Source organism: Erithacus rubecula, assembly GCF_903797595.1.
Source record: "Erithacus rubecula genome assembly, chromosome: 28".
Taxonomy (NCBI): Eukaryota; Metazoa; Chordata; class Aves; order Passeriformes; family Muscicapidae; genus Erithacus; species Erithacus rubecula.
Genome location: NC_136680.1, coordinates 657,836 through 672,993, shown reverse-complemented (window position 1 = coordinate 672,993; position 15,158 = coordinate 657,836). Strand labels below are relative to the sequence as shown.

Sequence of the window (15,158 nt, the reverse complement as noted above, 5' to 3'; positions counted from 1 at the left end):
GGGCACTGAGAGACGGGAACCGGCACCGGAACCGGCACCAGAACCGGGCACTGAGAGACGGGAACCGGCACCGGAACTGGGCACTGAGAGCCAGGGTCCGGAACCGTCACTAGAACTGGGCACCGAGAGGCGAGAACCGGCACCGGGAACTGGCACTGGAACCCGCACCAGGAACCGAGCACTGACAACCAGGAACCGGCACCGTGAACCGGGTACTGAGAGCCGGGAACCGGCACCGGGGACCGTGCACCGAGAACTGGACACCGAGAATCGAGAACTGGCACCAGGAACCGGCACAGGGAACCGAGCACTGAGAGGCAGGGACCGGCCCAGAGAACCGGGCACCGAGAGCCAGGAACCGGCACCAGAACCGGGCACTGAGAGCCTGGAACCGGCACCGGGGACCGGACATCGGACACCGGGACTGGCACTGGGCATCGAAGACCGAACACCGGACATCGGACCGAACACCGGACATCGGACCGGGCTCCGGTAGCGGCTGCGGGGCCCCGCGGGGCGGGGAAAGGCGCCGGGGGAAGCGGGACCCTCCGCCGACCCCGCCCCGTCCAGCCCCGCCCCGCCCCGCCCCGTCCCATCCCGCCGGGGGCACCGGAGCAGCCCCGGTCCCGGTCCCAGCCGCTCTCCCCGAGGCAGGCTGCAGGTAAGGGCGGGTTTCCCCGGTACCTCCCGGTACCTCCCAGTTCCTCCCGGTTCCCCCGGTTCCTTCCACCTTCCCCGGTCCGTGGGGGAGGGGGGCGCTCGGTACCGGCCCGTTCCGTGCTTGTGCTGCCGGACGAAACCTCTCGTTCCCCACCCCGGGGATCATCCGTGTGTGTCCCCCGACCCCGGTGTCACCGACGGCCCCAGGCAGCCCCCGGGAAAGGAGAGTTTGGGGAGCCCGAGGGGCGGGAGCTGCGGGCGGGCAGGGCCTGGAGCTGCTCCCGGCAGCCCCTGGATGTGCCTCAGCTTTCCCAGGTGGGGAAAACACGGGAAAAGGACGATCCCCCCCAAATTCAGGGGAAATGAGACGGGGCTGGAAGGAGCGCTGGCTCCGGTGAGTGCTGGATAACGGGAGCTGGGAGGAGGCACCGGAGGCGCCCCGTGGGGCTGTCACGGCCCCACGTGCAGGGCAGGCCCGGTGCCCCATGGCTGCACTTGGCTCCCGGCATCGCCCGTCCCTCCTCCCTGCGCTGCAGAGGATGAAATTCCTCGATTCCTGGAAAGACAAATCCCTCTGGAGAGGTCAGATCCTCCCGGGGCAGCAGCTGGGTGTAAAACCTCCAACTCTGACTAATCTTCCCCTGGAGGGGGAGGGTTTGGGGCCATTTTGGGCCATCCTTCGCTGACCTCAAGCCCAGTGTTGGACCCGAACTGTCCCGTGGAGTTTCTCTCCCTCCCAGAGCGACTTTGTCCTCCTGCTCCCGCGGCAGGAAGCGTGTGATGCGCCCTGGCCCCGCCGCAGCCGGACAGAAGGACGGATGGTGGTTTGGCCTCAGTTTCCCCTCTCCCAGCCTCTGTTTTCTACTTCCCCATAAGTCTCCGTCTGCTCCGAGCGAAGGAGAAAGGAAGTTGCTGCCAGAGAGAGCAGCTTGATGGCAGCTGGAGAAAGAAAAGAAGGAAATGGAAGGCGAGACAGATGCTCCAAAATAATCCCCCCTTCCTCCTCCTCCTCCTCTCACTAAAATAACCCCCCCCCCTCCTCCTCCTCCTCCTCCTCCTCCTCTGCCTTTTCTCCATAAAATCCCCCTTTCTTCCTTGTCCTCCTCTTCCTCCTCCTCTCCATAAAATAAGCCCCCTACCTCCTCCTCTTCCTCCTCCTTCTCTCCTTAAAATAACCTCAATTCCTCCTCCTCCTCCTCCTCCTCTCCATTTTGGCAGCTGCCTCCCCCTAGGGCACAGTAATCCCGGGGGGGAATTCCTTGGTGCCACACCAGATGCCCAGGTCGGCCCGCAGGTTCCCCCTGCCCTGTGCTGAGCCCCCCTCGATGGGATGGCGGATCCATTCCCACGGGAAGCTCTGCCGGGGATTCCCCGCCCGTGCCCGGGGTTGGCACGGCCGGAGCCCCTCGGAAGAGCCGCTCGGCTCCGTGTTTAGACACGTCGGAGCTGCCAGGGCGGATCAGCATTCCCAGGCAAAACCAAAACCCGTCTCCTTGCCGTGGGTGCATCCGCAGCCCCAGCGAGGGCACCTGCGGGAAGGAGATTTTGGGGTGGGGGAGCTCAGATCCCGGTGCCAGGGGACAGCGCTGGGGACACGCCGGGCGCGTGGCAGCGGGAGCGAGCCGCCGGTGCCCCGCAGCTCCCCCGCTCCCTCCGCAGCCGCCACGGCCGCCGATTCACCCCAAGGAAGGAGCTTTTCCTCGGGCCAGGTGTTTGCTCAGCGGCTTCTTCCTGGCCTCGCCCCGCTGGGCACACACGCGCATCTCCGGCTGCTCTTTGCACCCATGGCAACTGCGAGGGCCGGCACGCGTCCTTCCTCCCGCTCCTCCTCCTCCCGCTCCTCCTCCCCGGCTCTCCCGCCGCTGGTAACGGGGCCCTGGGGGGGTCAGGGCTGGGGGGACGCGCTGGGGCTCTCCGGTTACTGCCCGGCGCTCCTGTAATCCAGGAGCGTTTAATTAATTTATAGGGGTTGGAGCGAGGGGGAAAGCGATGCCGGGGGATGGAGAGCAGAGCGAGGGGATCCCATCCACACACTCGGCATTTAACCACGGATTCTGGGGCACCGGGAATGCTGGGGTGCAGGGCAGGGGGGCTTCCCAAAACAGGGGAGGGAGCAGCGTGTGGGATGGAGGGAAGTCCAGGGAGATCGCGGCTATTCGACGTTTATCCTGTCGGGAAACGATGTTTCCGTGTTGGAGGAAACTTGTAGCGAGACAATCCAAGTTACTGTGGCCGCGGTGGGAAGGTGGAGGAGGAAGAGGAGGAGGAAGAGGAGGCAGAGGTGCCTCTGCTCTGAGCTGCAGCTTTGTGGAGCCTCCCCCTCTGCGCTGCTCCATGAATTATTTAAGTGCTTTCCTTTCCTGCATGAAATATTCACCCGCTGCCAAGGGAACTGGGGCGGGCTGGGGGGCCGAGCCCACGGAGCCGCTGGTGGAACCAGGTGAAAGGGACAGGCAGGGAGAGGGGTTTTTGGGGCAGGTAAAAATGATAAGTGGGATGATGCCACTGCGGGGTTCGGTCCCTCTTCATAAAGGAGTCTGGGTGCTGCTCACTCGGCAGCTCTGCTGTGGTGCCACCCGTGCCAGGTGACCACAGGGTGACAAGGTCTTGTCTTCCCCCCTCAGACAGGAGCTTTCATTGGTGTTTGTGGCCCTGGTGGTGTGGGAGGGATTTTTTTTTGAGAAATCAGGTCAGAGCCGGGTGTTGGGTGAGGTGTAAACCCAGTGGGGTGAACGCCAAACCAGAGATGGGCACAGCACGTGTCTGTCCCCTCTGTGCCCTCATCCCGGACACCCCAACCCTCACACCGCTGCTCAGGGCTGCAAGACTCCCCCAAAAACCTCAAAAATGGGTGCAAAGCCTCCAAGGAAGGGCTGTACCTGTCCCCAAAGGCGCGGCTGGGACCACAGCCCTGCCGCGCTCTTCCGGAGCAGGAGGAACTCGGCGGCAGCAGCGCTGGGCTGCTCCTTTCGGAAGGAGAAGAAGAAGCTGTTTTTTAGGGCGTTTTTATTAAAAAGAAGAAGGGGGTGGGGGGGAGCCCGAGCCCTGAGCTGGGCTGGAAACTTCAGCGACAGGAAGGAAGCGAAGTGGGTTATTTCGGGCTCCAGTTGGCTGCTCGGGGCAAGGCTCGACTCCTCTGTGCACTGATAGCAGCCCCTCGTGAACAATGGGGTCCTGGGGCCCTTCCCGGCAGGAAAACGGCTCGTTCCGGTGAAATCTGCCGCTGCTGCTGAGTCAGCAGGTCCTGCTGGGCCGGGTGTGCTGCGGAGGGTCCGGGGGAGCCGTCCCGGTGCAGCGGGAGCAGCAGGAGGTGAGCCTGGGTTTCCTTGGGGCTCGCAGGGAGCAGCTGGAAAACCATCCCCGGGCACTGGAGAGGGAGCTGGTTGCATTTTTGGGATCCCCATACCCACCTATACCACTTTTGGGGTCCCTAGACCCCCCCCCGGTAATGCTTCGTGCCTCAGTTTCCCCCGGAGCGATGCTCCAGGCAGGGGAGGGCTGTGAGCAGCCGGGAGTTCTTTGCTGCAGGGAGCAGAGGGTTGATCCATTTTTCCTGCTGGCATTTGGGAGCCGTGGGCAGCTCGCAGGACTTGGCACTTCCTATTTTTCCTGTGCTCTGGAGGCGGAGTCTGCACTCGCTCCATGTCTGTGGTCACCCAAGGCAGAGCCGGGGTGTGGGAATTCCTATTTATCCAGGCACCGTTCCCAGGGCACCCCGCAGCCCCGCAGGGGGAAATTCCAGGCTGTCAACAGCACGGCAAAGCGCTGCTCCTTCCGGACAGGGAAGGGAGAGCCTCCCTCCAGCCAGGCCAGAGCTGCTCTGCCCGTCCTGCCCTTCCCTCCCTGCGGGCTCGGCTCCTCCTGGATGCAGCCAAGGGAATTCCACCAGCCTGACCCCGGAGCTGCTGTCACCAGCCTCTGCGGTGTCATTCTTTTGTCTTATGAAGTGTGAGAGCCTCAGCTCAAGGCTCAGGCTGACAAAAATCAGTATTTTCCCATTATAGGAAAGGCTTCCAAACCTCCGTGTTTTTCCTGAGGGCTGTAAATAACCCTGCAGGCTCCATTACTGCCCCCGGAATTCTCATCCCCACGGAGCCCTGGCTGCCCCCGGGTTTGGGAGCTGATGGCTGGGAGATGCTCAGGGAGTTGGGGCTCAGCACTCCCACAGTCCCAGGCTGCTCCAAGCCCTGTCCAGCCTGGCCTTGGATGGTCCAGAGATCCAGGGGCAGCCACAGCAGCTCTGAGCACCCTGTGACAGGATAGAATTCCTTCCTGACATGAAATCTAAACTTGCTCCCTATCCATGAGTAATTTACCCCCATCCATCCTCACACAATCAGCATCCTTCAGCTGAAACATCTCCTGGATGATCCCCTCCCCTCCTGCTCTGCCAGGCTGCCCGTGCCCTGTGCAGGCTCCTGCAGCAGCAGCTCCCAGCTCAGCCCATCCATCCCCTTGCTCTCCTGCTGTTCTCCCTCCCTGTGATTTGTGGCTCTGCGGTTTCCCAGGCCAGATCCATCTCCAGGGTCGGGTTTTAATCGTTCTCAGCAGGTTTAAAGCCGTGCTCTGCCCGAGGTGATGGATTTGGTCCCGCCGGGATGTGGGAGTTGGGCTCCAGGTGAGGTTCCTGTCTGGGTGAATTATTCACTCTGCAGGAGGCCGGGGCAGCAGCAGAACAAGCCCGAGCTTGTGTGGGTGTTGCAGGGTGAGCAGTGCCAGGGAAAAGGGCTCCCAGGCCGGTGCTGGTGCTGCAAACCGGCCGTGCCGCCCCGGCCACGGCAGCACCGCGCTGGATGTGGCACATGGCACCGGCGTGACTCAGCTGCCACCTGGGCTGTCCCCAGCTCACCCCGCAGGAAGTGAGTCAGGTTTTAAGGAAGGAAAAATGTTGAAAGGATGGGGCAAGAGTCCTGTAGTGTCAGGCACAGGAGGGACACCGGGATGGAGGGACACGGGTGCTGCTCAGGTAGGGACACCTCGCTCGCTGTGACCTCTCCACAGAGTTTGGGGACAGGAATGGGGACACCCTGTAACTGATCCCACCCACCAAACCGGGGGGGTGAGCTCAGCTCTCACCTGGCACCCAGCAGCTCCCTCTGTCTCACCATTGCCTGGAGATTCTCTTTGTCCTGCCAAAAATCTGCGTGGGGAGGTGAGGAACCGCAGAATCCTGGAATGGTTTGGGTGGGAAGGGACCTGAAAGCTCATCCAGCTCCCCCCCTGCCAGGGACAGGGACACTCCAGCAGCCCAGGTGAGATGGGGTGGATGCAGAGCAGGCCCTGATCCCGTGTGCCTCTTCCCCCAGACATGGACACCTTCAGCACCAAGAACTTGGCCCTGCAGGCCCAGAAGAAGCTGCTGAGCAAAATGGCCACCAAGACCATCGCCAACGCCTTCATCGACGACACCAGCAGCGAGATCCTGGACGAGCTGTACCGCGCCACCAAGGAGTACACCCACAACCGCAAGGAGGCGCAGAAGGTCATCAAGAACCTCATCAAGATCGTGCTGAAGCTGGGGGTGCTGCACCGCAACGGGCAGTTCAGCCCCGAGCAGCTGCTGCTCATGGAGCGCTTCCGCAGGAAGCTGCGCACGCTGGCCATGACGGCCCTCAGCTTCCACCAGGTCGACTTCACCTTCGACCGGCGGGTGATGGCGGCGGCGCTGGCCGAGTGCCGGGACCTGCTGCACCAGGCGGTGGACGGGCACCTGACGGCCAAGTCGCACTCGCGCATCAACCACGTCTTCAACCACTTTGCGGACTGCGAGTTCCTGGCGGCGCTGTACGGCCCGGCCGAGCCCTTCCGCAGCCACCTGCGCCGCATCTGCGCCGGCCTCAGCAAGATGCTGGAGGAGGAGAGCATCTGAGCCTGCCAGCTCTGCCCAGCCCTGCCTGCCCTCGCCCCCTGCACTGCTCAGCCCGCTCTCCTTTCTCCAGACTGAACCTCCTGACTTGGGCTCCCCCTTGCCCGGGGTCTGTGAGCCCCTCCCTGGCTCTCCAGGGGATCCTGGGCCCCTCTGTACAGTTGGATTTTCTTTGCCCACCAAGTGCCTTTAGCTCAGAGTCCAAGGGTTTGGACTCTTTGCCTCGAACTCTGTTGTAACCTCTGGGGGGAAACTGAACCAAAGACTTGCAGAGTGAAGCACCTCGGAGCTGTCTCTGAGCAGCTGGGACAGTTGGGGTGAAAGTTCTGGGATTCCCTAATCTGTGGATTCCTCCCAGCAGCTCCACGACGTGGTGGGAGCAAATCCTGGTCCAGGCCTGTGCTGCCCCAGGCAGGAAGGAGCTGCTGTGTGGTGTGGTGTCCTCAAAGACAAGTCCTGAGACCAGGGGGAACCCTCCTCACCTGGGGGGAGCTGATCCTGGACCCCAGGAACATCCCTGGCACTCCAGCACTGTCCTTGCTGGGGACCCAAAGCTCCCCTGGGATCTCTCCCCTTTTCCCTGCCCCTGACTGAGTGAGGTTTGTATTTTAGCACACTCTGTAGCCCTGATGAGTTATTGAAATAAACTCACCTGTGTGGCCTGGGAGCTCTGTGAGGTTGTTCCAGCAGTGGCAGTGACAGAACGAGCCCTGGGGACAGCTGGGTTTGCTGTGCCCCAGCTGCTGGTGGCTCTCTGTGACCTGGGGCTTGTCCCTGCTCAATCCAGCAGCTCCTGGATTTGTATGGACAGGGGGCAGGGATGCCCCAGAGGGCAGGGATGGATGGGATGTTGGGAAGGAATTGTTCCCTGGGAGGGTGGGAGGCCCCAGCACAGGGTGCCCCATCCCTGGAAGTGTCCAAGGCCAGGCTGGACACTGGGGCTTGGAGCAATCTGGGCAGTGGAAGGTGTCCCTGCCCAGGCTAAGGTGGAGCTGGGTGAGCTTTAAGGCCTCTCCAAACCCCAACCATTCCAGGATTTTGTGAGACCAGCTCCCAGCAGACACCCACAGGGTGCTCCTCTGCACCCCCACATCCCCTCCCTGCCCAGGAGGGCCCAAAGCAGAGCAGGGATGCTCTGGGAACAGGGATGCTCCAGCTGCTCCCAGCACACTGAGCTCAGCCCTGAGCACTGGAAATTCTCCTTTTAGCATCCAACACACCACAGAGTCTCCCCTGGCCTTATCTCTGTGTCCTCCCTGTGCCTCCTGCTCCCTGCATGGCTCTGGGCTGCTCCTGCTCTGCTCCCTTCCCACCCCTGCACTGATAACTCAGCCCTGGAGGATGAAATAAGATGAAAGGCACAAAGGCTCTGCCATTTCAGGATCACTGTGTGACAGCCTGGGCTGGGGCAAAGCCCTGCACAAGGGGGAGCAGCAGGAGCTGTGGTGGGATGGGGCCCAGCCAGAAACTCCTCCCTGCTCCCAAGGTGAGTGTCTGTGTCAGCTGCATGACCCCCAAACCCCCTGCAGCCCCCAAAGCCCCAGGGGACAACCAGCTGCTCCTCCCAGCAGCAACAAAGGAGCTGGAGAGGGGAGGAGAGACAGAGCAGAGCATGATGCTTTATTTCTTTATTTGTGCTGTATTTACACACAGGAAAGGAATTGCACATTCCCTGTTATTACTCTGGATAAGAAAAAAAATCACTTTTTGTAGGTATAAAATAGTCCCGTGGTTGTGCTGAGAGGTGGAAGTGTTGCCTGGATTGATTCCTGATTGTGTCAGAATAAGCTGCTCTGCCTTTCCCCCTCCAAACCACCCCAGCCCAGCCCCACCCTCAGGTGGAACCAGAGCCTCCCCCAGGGGCAGGGCTGCTGATTAGGGTCCCTATAATGAATATAAAAAAAGAAGGAAAAAAACACTGTACAAATTTCAGGCTCCCGGGGAGTAAATTTTTTTATTAAAATGTTTGGAAGTTTTTAAAAATTTTTTTAATTTACTCCCAGGGAGTGTGAAAGTTTCTACTGCTGCTTTTTTAAAGCTAGAAAGGAAAAAGTTAGAAAGAGAAGGAAACAGAGAGAGAAAGGGAAATAGAGAAAGACAGAGAAAGAGTTAGAGCAAGAAATAGGGGGAAATACAGTGAGAGGGAAGTAGAGTTAGAAGGAAACAGGGGGAGAGAAAGAAATAGATTAATTATTTCCTCCTGTCACACTGCTGGAGAGAGAAATCCCATCTTCCCTCCAGAGAATAGAGAGTTAACAAGTTCCCTTTAGCAAACCCTGCTTAAGCCCAGCCCTTATCAGGCTGCACTGCTCCTCCAGGGCAGATAAGGAGCCCTGGGCAGGGAGCTGTGACCTGCCCAGCCAGGCAGGAGGGGCACAGGGGACCTGCAGCTGCCACTCTGACACCAGCAGAACAAACCTGTCCTCACACCTCCAGCCCAATTCATGTTGGTCCCCAGCACATTTCAGTATGGAAAACACAAAAGGTTCAGCCAGCCAAAAGAAGAGCCCTGCAGGTGCCAGGAAATCCCTCAGTGGGCTCAGAGCTCGTCCCGGGAGGATTTTGCTGCAATCACGAGTTTGGAGAGCTCGAAACGGAACCTGCCCTCCCTGTGGGACACTGCAGAGAGGGGGAGAGAGAGGCCCGGGGTCAGCAGAGGGGAGAGCAGCAACAAAACAGCCCCACTGGGCCCTCTCAGGGAGTCAGGCACTGCTCTTCCCTCCTGCACATGCCAGGCTGGGGGAGAACCCCCCCGCTGGAATTTAACTGGGATGGGACCCACAGAACCCATGGATTGAGAGCAGCTCATGGCACTGCCACCAGTATCTGAGTTTAAACTGGCCCCTGGCCTGTCCCCCAGCCCAGCCCCTCTCTCACAGCTCCCTCAGGCACAGACCTGCTGTTTCAGAGACCTCAAATTCTTCCTGTTTCAAGGGGATGTCGCTCAGGGCACCCGCAGCAGCCTGAGACTGCAACAGGAAGGAAGAGCTGTAAGAGGCTGAGGAAATCCAGCAAGTGACAGAATTCAAACCACAAAAGCAGCACACTGGAAATGAACGGGCTCCTGATTTATGTGCAGAGAAAGAATTAAGTGCACAAAGGAAATCTGAAGGAAAATCTCTGGCTGTTTTTGTATTTCCCATTAAACCACGGACTCGTGTCCTTGGGGTGAGTGAAAGCCTCACCCCTGGAAACTGGGAAATGGAAGAATGAGCCAGACAAAAACACCAGGAGAGGTTTGATTTGCTTTGTCACATGCAATTTGTTGAGGCAATCCAAGAGTCCCTTTGTGCCTGGTGCCTTTGGAGCCCCTCCCAGCAAATGCCAGTGGCTGAGGGCAGCAGCAGAGTGGGGCAGGCTCAGGCTGCAGCCCCTCTCCTGCCTGCCACCAGCCTCTAACTAGGGACACCATGGAGCACATTCTATGGCACAGATGTCTAATAAATGTTTTCCATGTCTAATTCATGTTTTATAGCAGCCTCCCACACTCCTGCTTCCCCGGGATCAGCTGGGACTTACATAAGCCATGGCATACTCAATCTTGGCTCCTTTCACTTCAGCTTTAAACTGGGTAAAGAAGAGATAAGACTTCCCTTGGGGCCTGAAAGGAGAAAGCAGAGTCTTTGTCAGCAGCACAAAGGGTGGAGGTGCAGAGGAGTGAAGGGTTCCTGGCTCCCTCCCTCCCCCCACAGCCACCTCTGGATCTCCTGGAGCTTTTGTGCAGAGTTTGGGGAGAGGGGAACACAGAATTTATAAACCAACAGGCCCCAGAGCCAGGGCATCCCCGGGAGAGGAACCCCCCGCAAGATGCAAATGCAGAGAGGAGCAGGGTCCTTGTCCCTGCCCCAGAGCCACCCCCTGTGTGCCCAGCACCCACCTCCAGATGGAGCAGGAGAAGAGCCCGCTGTCCTCGCCCAGCCCGACCTGCATCTGCCATTGCTGTGGGAACAGCCTCAGTCAGGGAACAGCCGCAGGGGGAACAGCCTCAGTCAGGGGGAACAGCCTCAGTCAGGGGAACAGCCTCAGTCAATGGGAACAGCCTCAGTCAGGGGGAACAGCCTCAGTCAGGGAACAGCCTCAGTCAGGGAACAGCCTCAGGGGGAACAGCCTCAGTCAGGGGAACAGCCTCAGTCAGGGAACAGCCTCAGTCAGGCTGAACAGCCTCAGTCAGGGGGAACAGCCTCAGTCAGGGAACAGCCTCAGTCAGGGGGAACAGCCTCAGTCAGGGAACAGCCGCAGGGGGAACAGCCTCAGAGGGAACAGCCTCAGTCAGGGGGAACAGCCTCAGTCAGGGAACAGCCTCAGGGGGAACAGCCTCAGTCAGGGAACAGCCGCAGGGGGAACAGCCTCAGAGGGAACAGCCTCAGTCAGGGGGAACAGCCTCAGTCAGGGAACAGCCGCAGGGGGAACAGCCTCAGAGGGAACAGCCTCAGTCAGGGGGAACAGCCTCAGTCAGGGGAACAGCCTCAGTCAGGGGAAACAGCCTCAGTCAATAGGAACAGCCTCAGTCAATGGGAACAGCCTCAGTCAGGGGGAACAGCCTCAGTCAGGGGAACAGCCTCAGTCAGGGGGAACAGCCTCAGGGGGAACAGCCTCAGAGGGAACAGCCTCAGTCAGGGGGACCAGCCTCAGTCAGGGAACAGCCTCAGTCAGGGAACAGCCTCAGTCAGGGGGAACAGCCTCAGGGGGAACAGCCTCAGAGGGAACAGCCTCAGTCAGGGGGACCAGCCTCAGTCAGGGAACAGCCTCAGTCAGGGGAACAGCCTCAGTCAGGGGGAACAGCCTCAGTCAGGCTGAACAGCCTCAGTCAGGGGAACAGCCTCAGTCAGGGGGAACAGCCTCAGTCAGGGGGAACAGCCTCAGTCAGGGGAACAGCCTCAGTCAGGGGAACAGCCTCAGTCAGGGGAACAGCCTCAGTCAGGGGGAACAGCCTCAGTCAGGCTGAACAGCCTCAGTCAGGGAACAGCCTCAGTCAGGGGAACAGCCTCAGTCAGGGAGAACAGCCTCAGTCAATGGGAACAGCCTCAGTCAGGGAACAGCCTCAGTCAGGGGAACAGCCTCAGTCAGGGGGAACAGCCTCAGTCAGGGGAACAGCCTCAGGGGGAACAGCCTCAGTCAGGGGAAACAGCCTCAGTCAGGGGAAACAGCCTCAGTCAGGCTGAACAGCCTCAGTCAGGGAACAGCCTCAGTCAGGGGGAACAGCCTCAGTCAATGGGAACAGCCTCAGTCAGGGGGAACAGCCTCAGTCAGGGGGAACAGCCTCAGTCAGGGGGAACAGCCTCAGTCAGGGGAACAGCCTCAGTCAGGCTGAACAGCCTCAGTCAGGGAACAGCCTCAGTCAGGGGAACAGCCTCAGTCAGGGAACAGCCTCAGTCAGGGGAACAGCCTCAGTCAGGGGGAACAGCCTCAGTCAGGGAGAACAGCCTCAGTCAGGGAGAACAGCCTCAGTCAGGGGAACAGCCTCAGTCAGGCTGAACAGCCTCAGTCAGGGAACAGCCTCAGTCAGGGAACAGCCTCAGTCAGGGGGAACAGCCTCAGTCAGGCTGAACAGCCTCAGTCAGGGAACAGCCTCAGTCAGGGGAACAGCCTCAGTCAGGGGGAACAGCCTCAGTCAGGGAACAGCCTCAGTCAATGGGAACAGCCTCAGTCAGGGGGAACAGCCTCAGTCAGGGAACAGCCTCAATCAGCCTGAACAGCCTCAGTCAGGGAACAGCCTCAGTCAGCCTGAACAGCCTCAGTCAGGGAACAGCCTCAGTCAGGGGAACAGCCTCAGTCAGGGGGAACAGCCTCAGTCAGGGGGAACAGCCTCAGTCAGGGAACAGCCTCAGTCAGGGGAACAGCCTCAGTCAGGGAGAACAGCCTCAGTCAATGGGAACAGCCTCAGTCAGGGAACAGCCTCAGTCAGGGGAAACAGCCTCAGTCAGGGGAAACAGCCTCAGTCAGGCTGAACAGCCTCAGTCAGGGAACAGCCTCAGTCAGGGGGAACAGCCTCAGTCAATGGGAACAGCCTCAGTCAATGGGAACAGCCTCAGTCAGGGGGAACAGCCTCAGTCAGGGGGAACAGCCTCAGTCAGGGGGAACAGCCTCAGTCAGGGAGAACAGCCTCAGTCAGGGAACAGCCTCAGGGGGAACAGCCTCAGTCAGGGAGAACAGCCTCAGTCAGGGGAACAGCCTCAGTCAGGGGAAACAGCCTCAGTCAGGGAGAACAGCCTCAGTCAGGGGAACAGCCTCAGTCAGGGAACAGCCTCAGTCAGGGGAACAGCCTCAGTCAGTCAGGGAAATCCCTCCCAGCCCCGGGAAATCCCTCCCAGCCCCTCCCCTCCAGGGCAGCAGGACCCCAGAATAGCCCAAGCCCACCCCAGCTCCCTCCTGGCCACAGTCACCAGGTGTCCTCACAGCAAACGAGCCCCTTTTCCTCCCAGGATGAGGACAAGGAGCCGATGGCAGCAGAATTCCCGGGCTCACCTCGTTTGTGCCGCCCTGGGCCGAGTAGGTGAAGGTGCAGCTGAAATCCCCCTGCCAGGAGAGAGAACAGGGGCAGCCTCACCTTAGCACGAGCTTCCCTCCACAGAATCCAGGGAAAGCTGAGCTTGGAAAAGCTCTCCAGGATCAACAGCCCAGCACTGCCGAGGCCACCACTGTCCCCTGTCCCCAGGTGCCACATCCACGTGGTTTTAAATCCCTCCATGGATGGGAACTCCAGCAGTGCCCCTGTGCCAGCGCCCGACCTCCTTTTCCATGAAGAATCTTCCCCAGTTCCCAGCCTGAGCCTCCCCTGGCTGCACCTGGGGCCATTTCCTCCTGCCTGGGCTGCGGTTTTGTGTTCTGGGGTGCCCAGGGACCCCCAGCCCCTCCTGCACCGGGGCCTTTCCCTTGCTGAGCCCCCTCCCATGAGGATCCTTCTTCCTTTGAGACCCTCCTTCCCCTCTCCCCCTCTTGGGGTGTCTCATCCCTTTGAAAACCCCCCTTCTCCTGGGGGCCATTATCCCCATCCCTGGGGGTCTCCTCGCTATAGAGACTGTCCCACCTTGGGGACCCGCTCTCCTTGGGGACCCTCTTCTGCTGGAGAGCCCCACCTGGAGATCATTCCCCTCCAGGACCCCTCTGTCCTTGGAGCCCCCTGTTCTCCCTGGGACCCCCTGCCCTTAGAGCCCCCCACCCCTTGGAGCCCCCTATTGTCCCGAGCCCCCCTCCCCTTGGAGCCCTCGGTTCCCCCTGGGACCCCCCGCCTTTGTCGCCCCCTTTGGGGACCGCCCTCTCCCTGGGGACCCCCCTACCCGCTCGCCCCGCCCCCTCTCGCGCCCAGCCAATCCCCACAGCAGGACGCATGATTGACGTGGCGCGCAGCCAATCAGCGAGCGGCGCGTACCCTCTCCCCTCCCGCTCCCTCCCTCCCGGCCGCTCACCAGGCTCCGGGAGAAGGAGTGAACCTCCCCGCCGGGCCGCACGTCGAACTCCGCCGTGCTCGGGGTCGCGCCCGGGGCCGTGCCCGGTCCCGCGGCCGCGCGGGCCGCCAGGTACAGCAGGGCCACGGGCACCAGCGCGGCCCAGGCGCGCCGGCAGCTCCTCCCGCTGGGCGCCGCCATCTTGGAAAGGAAGTGCGGGCTATGGCGGCCGGCAGGGGTCAGCGCACGGCGGCCGCACGGCGGCCATGTCTGGTGCGGGCAGGAGCCCGGGCGGCCATGTCTGGTGCGGGCAGGAGCGCGGGCGGCCATGCCGGGTGTGGGCAGGAGCCCGGGCGGCCATGTCTGGTGTGGGCAGAAGCCCGGGCGGCCATGTCTGGTGTGGGCAGGAGCGCGGGCGGCCATGCCGGGTGCGGGCAGGAGCCCGGGCGGGACAAACGTGCGGGGACCGCGAGGGACGGGGGACATGGGGACATCAAGGGACAGAGCGCACAGGGAAGCTCGGGGACAAGACGCCCTGTGCTCAGGATCAGTGGCTCTCGTTGCCCTTCCCAATGAGCCAGTGCCTGAGTGAAGAACTGGGAATTCCAGCTGCAGCTTCAGGGGCTGGGAGCAGGAAAATGCTGGATTAGAGGAGACACAGAACTCTGTGAGAGGGGCTGCAGGCGGCAGCAGGGACAGGAGTTTCTCTGCACTCCTCCCTGTGTTCCAGCACGGAGCTGGGACTCTTCTGGTTTCACCAAAATCCCTCCGAGAGGATTCCCCAGGATCCATTTCCAGCCTTTCCTTTAGAGCAAGCCCTCCTGCACACCCCGATCCCAGCCCCGAGTTATCCTGGGGGTGCTGCAGGGCCTGAGACCCCCCAGCACAGACGTGCCTTTCCCGGAGCCTTTATCCCACCCACTCTGGGAATGGAGATGCCGCCAAGTTTTCCATCCAAGCAGCTTTCAGGGCAAGCAGTGACTTTTCTGAGCTAATTTTGTAGCTCGAGGAGTGATTTGTTTTAAAAATAAGTCCTCAAGAACATCTGTTCTCCCTCCACACCTAAAAATAAAGCCCCACAGGGTGGGTTTTGGGAGAGAAATGCTTCCCAAGCCTCTCTGAAGTCCCAAATTATTGAGGAAAAGTCGTTTTTGCCTGGTTTCCCCAGCACCTGCTGCTTCGTCTGTCATTTCCACTCACTCAGGAAATTAATTCATCCTCCAGCTGCAAATCCTCCAGCCAGAGCC

The 15,158-nt window shown here is 60.7% G+C and overlaps 2 protein-coding genes across 6 annotated transcripts; one reads left to right on the top strand and one right to left on the bottom strand.

Annotated features, from left to right (window-relative positions):
- Positions 1-373: 373 nt before the first annotated feature.
- Positions 374-6,530, top strand: TNFAIP8L1 (TNF alpha induced protein 8 like 1). Of its 5 annotated transcripts, none has more exons than XM_079328200.1 (2): positions 374-661; positions 5,967-6,530. In XM_079328200.1, the coding sequence occupies exon 2, from the start codon at positions 5,969-5,971 to the stop codon at positions 6,527-6,529; it is 561 nt and encodes a 186-aa protein (XP_079184326.1). In that variant the 5' UTR covers positions 374-661; positions 5,967-5,968; the 3' UTR covers position 6,530. The 5 variants fall into 5 exon arrangements, with proteins under 5 accessions (XP_079184326.1, XP_079184329.1, XP_079184328.1 ...); XM_079328203.1 differs by lacking the exon at positions 374-661 and adding an exon at positions 703-975; XM_079328202.1 differs by lacking the exon at positions 374-661 and adding an exon at positions 2,389-2,525.
- Positions 6,531-9,065: 2,535 nt separating this feature from the next.
- Positions 9,066-14,141, bottom strand: MYDGF (myeloid derived growth factor; the record flags this gene model as incomplete). The annotated part of the gene is made up of 6 exons (XM_079328205.1): positions 13,933-14,141; positions 12,992-13,042; positions 10,404-10,465; positions 10,046-10,127; positions 9,423-9,495; positions 9,066-9,145 (listed from the first exon to the last, which is right to left on the bottom strand). The coding sequence occupies exons 1-6, from the start codon at positions 14,110-14,112 to the stop codon at positions 9,066-9,068; spliced, it is 528 nt and encodes a 175-aa protein (XP_079184331.1). The 5' UTR covers positions 14,113-14,141.
- Positions 14,142-15,158: the final 1,017 nt, after the last annotated feature.

What these genes read in the sequence shown, in the direction of transcription:
- TNFAIP8L1 (XM_079328200.1), top strand. Translation starts at nt 5,969, where the DNA reads ATGGACACCTTCAGCACCAAGAACTTGGCCCTGCAGGCCCAGAAGAAG.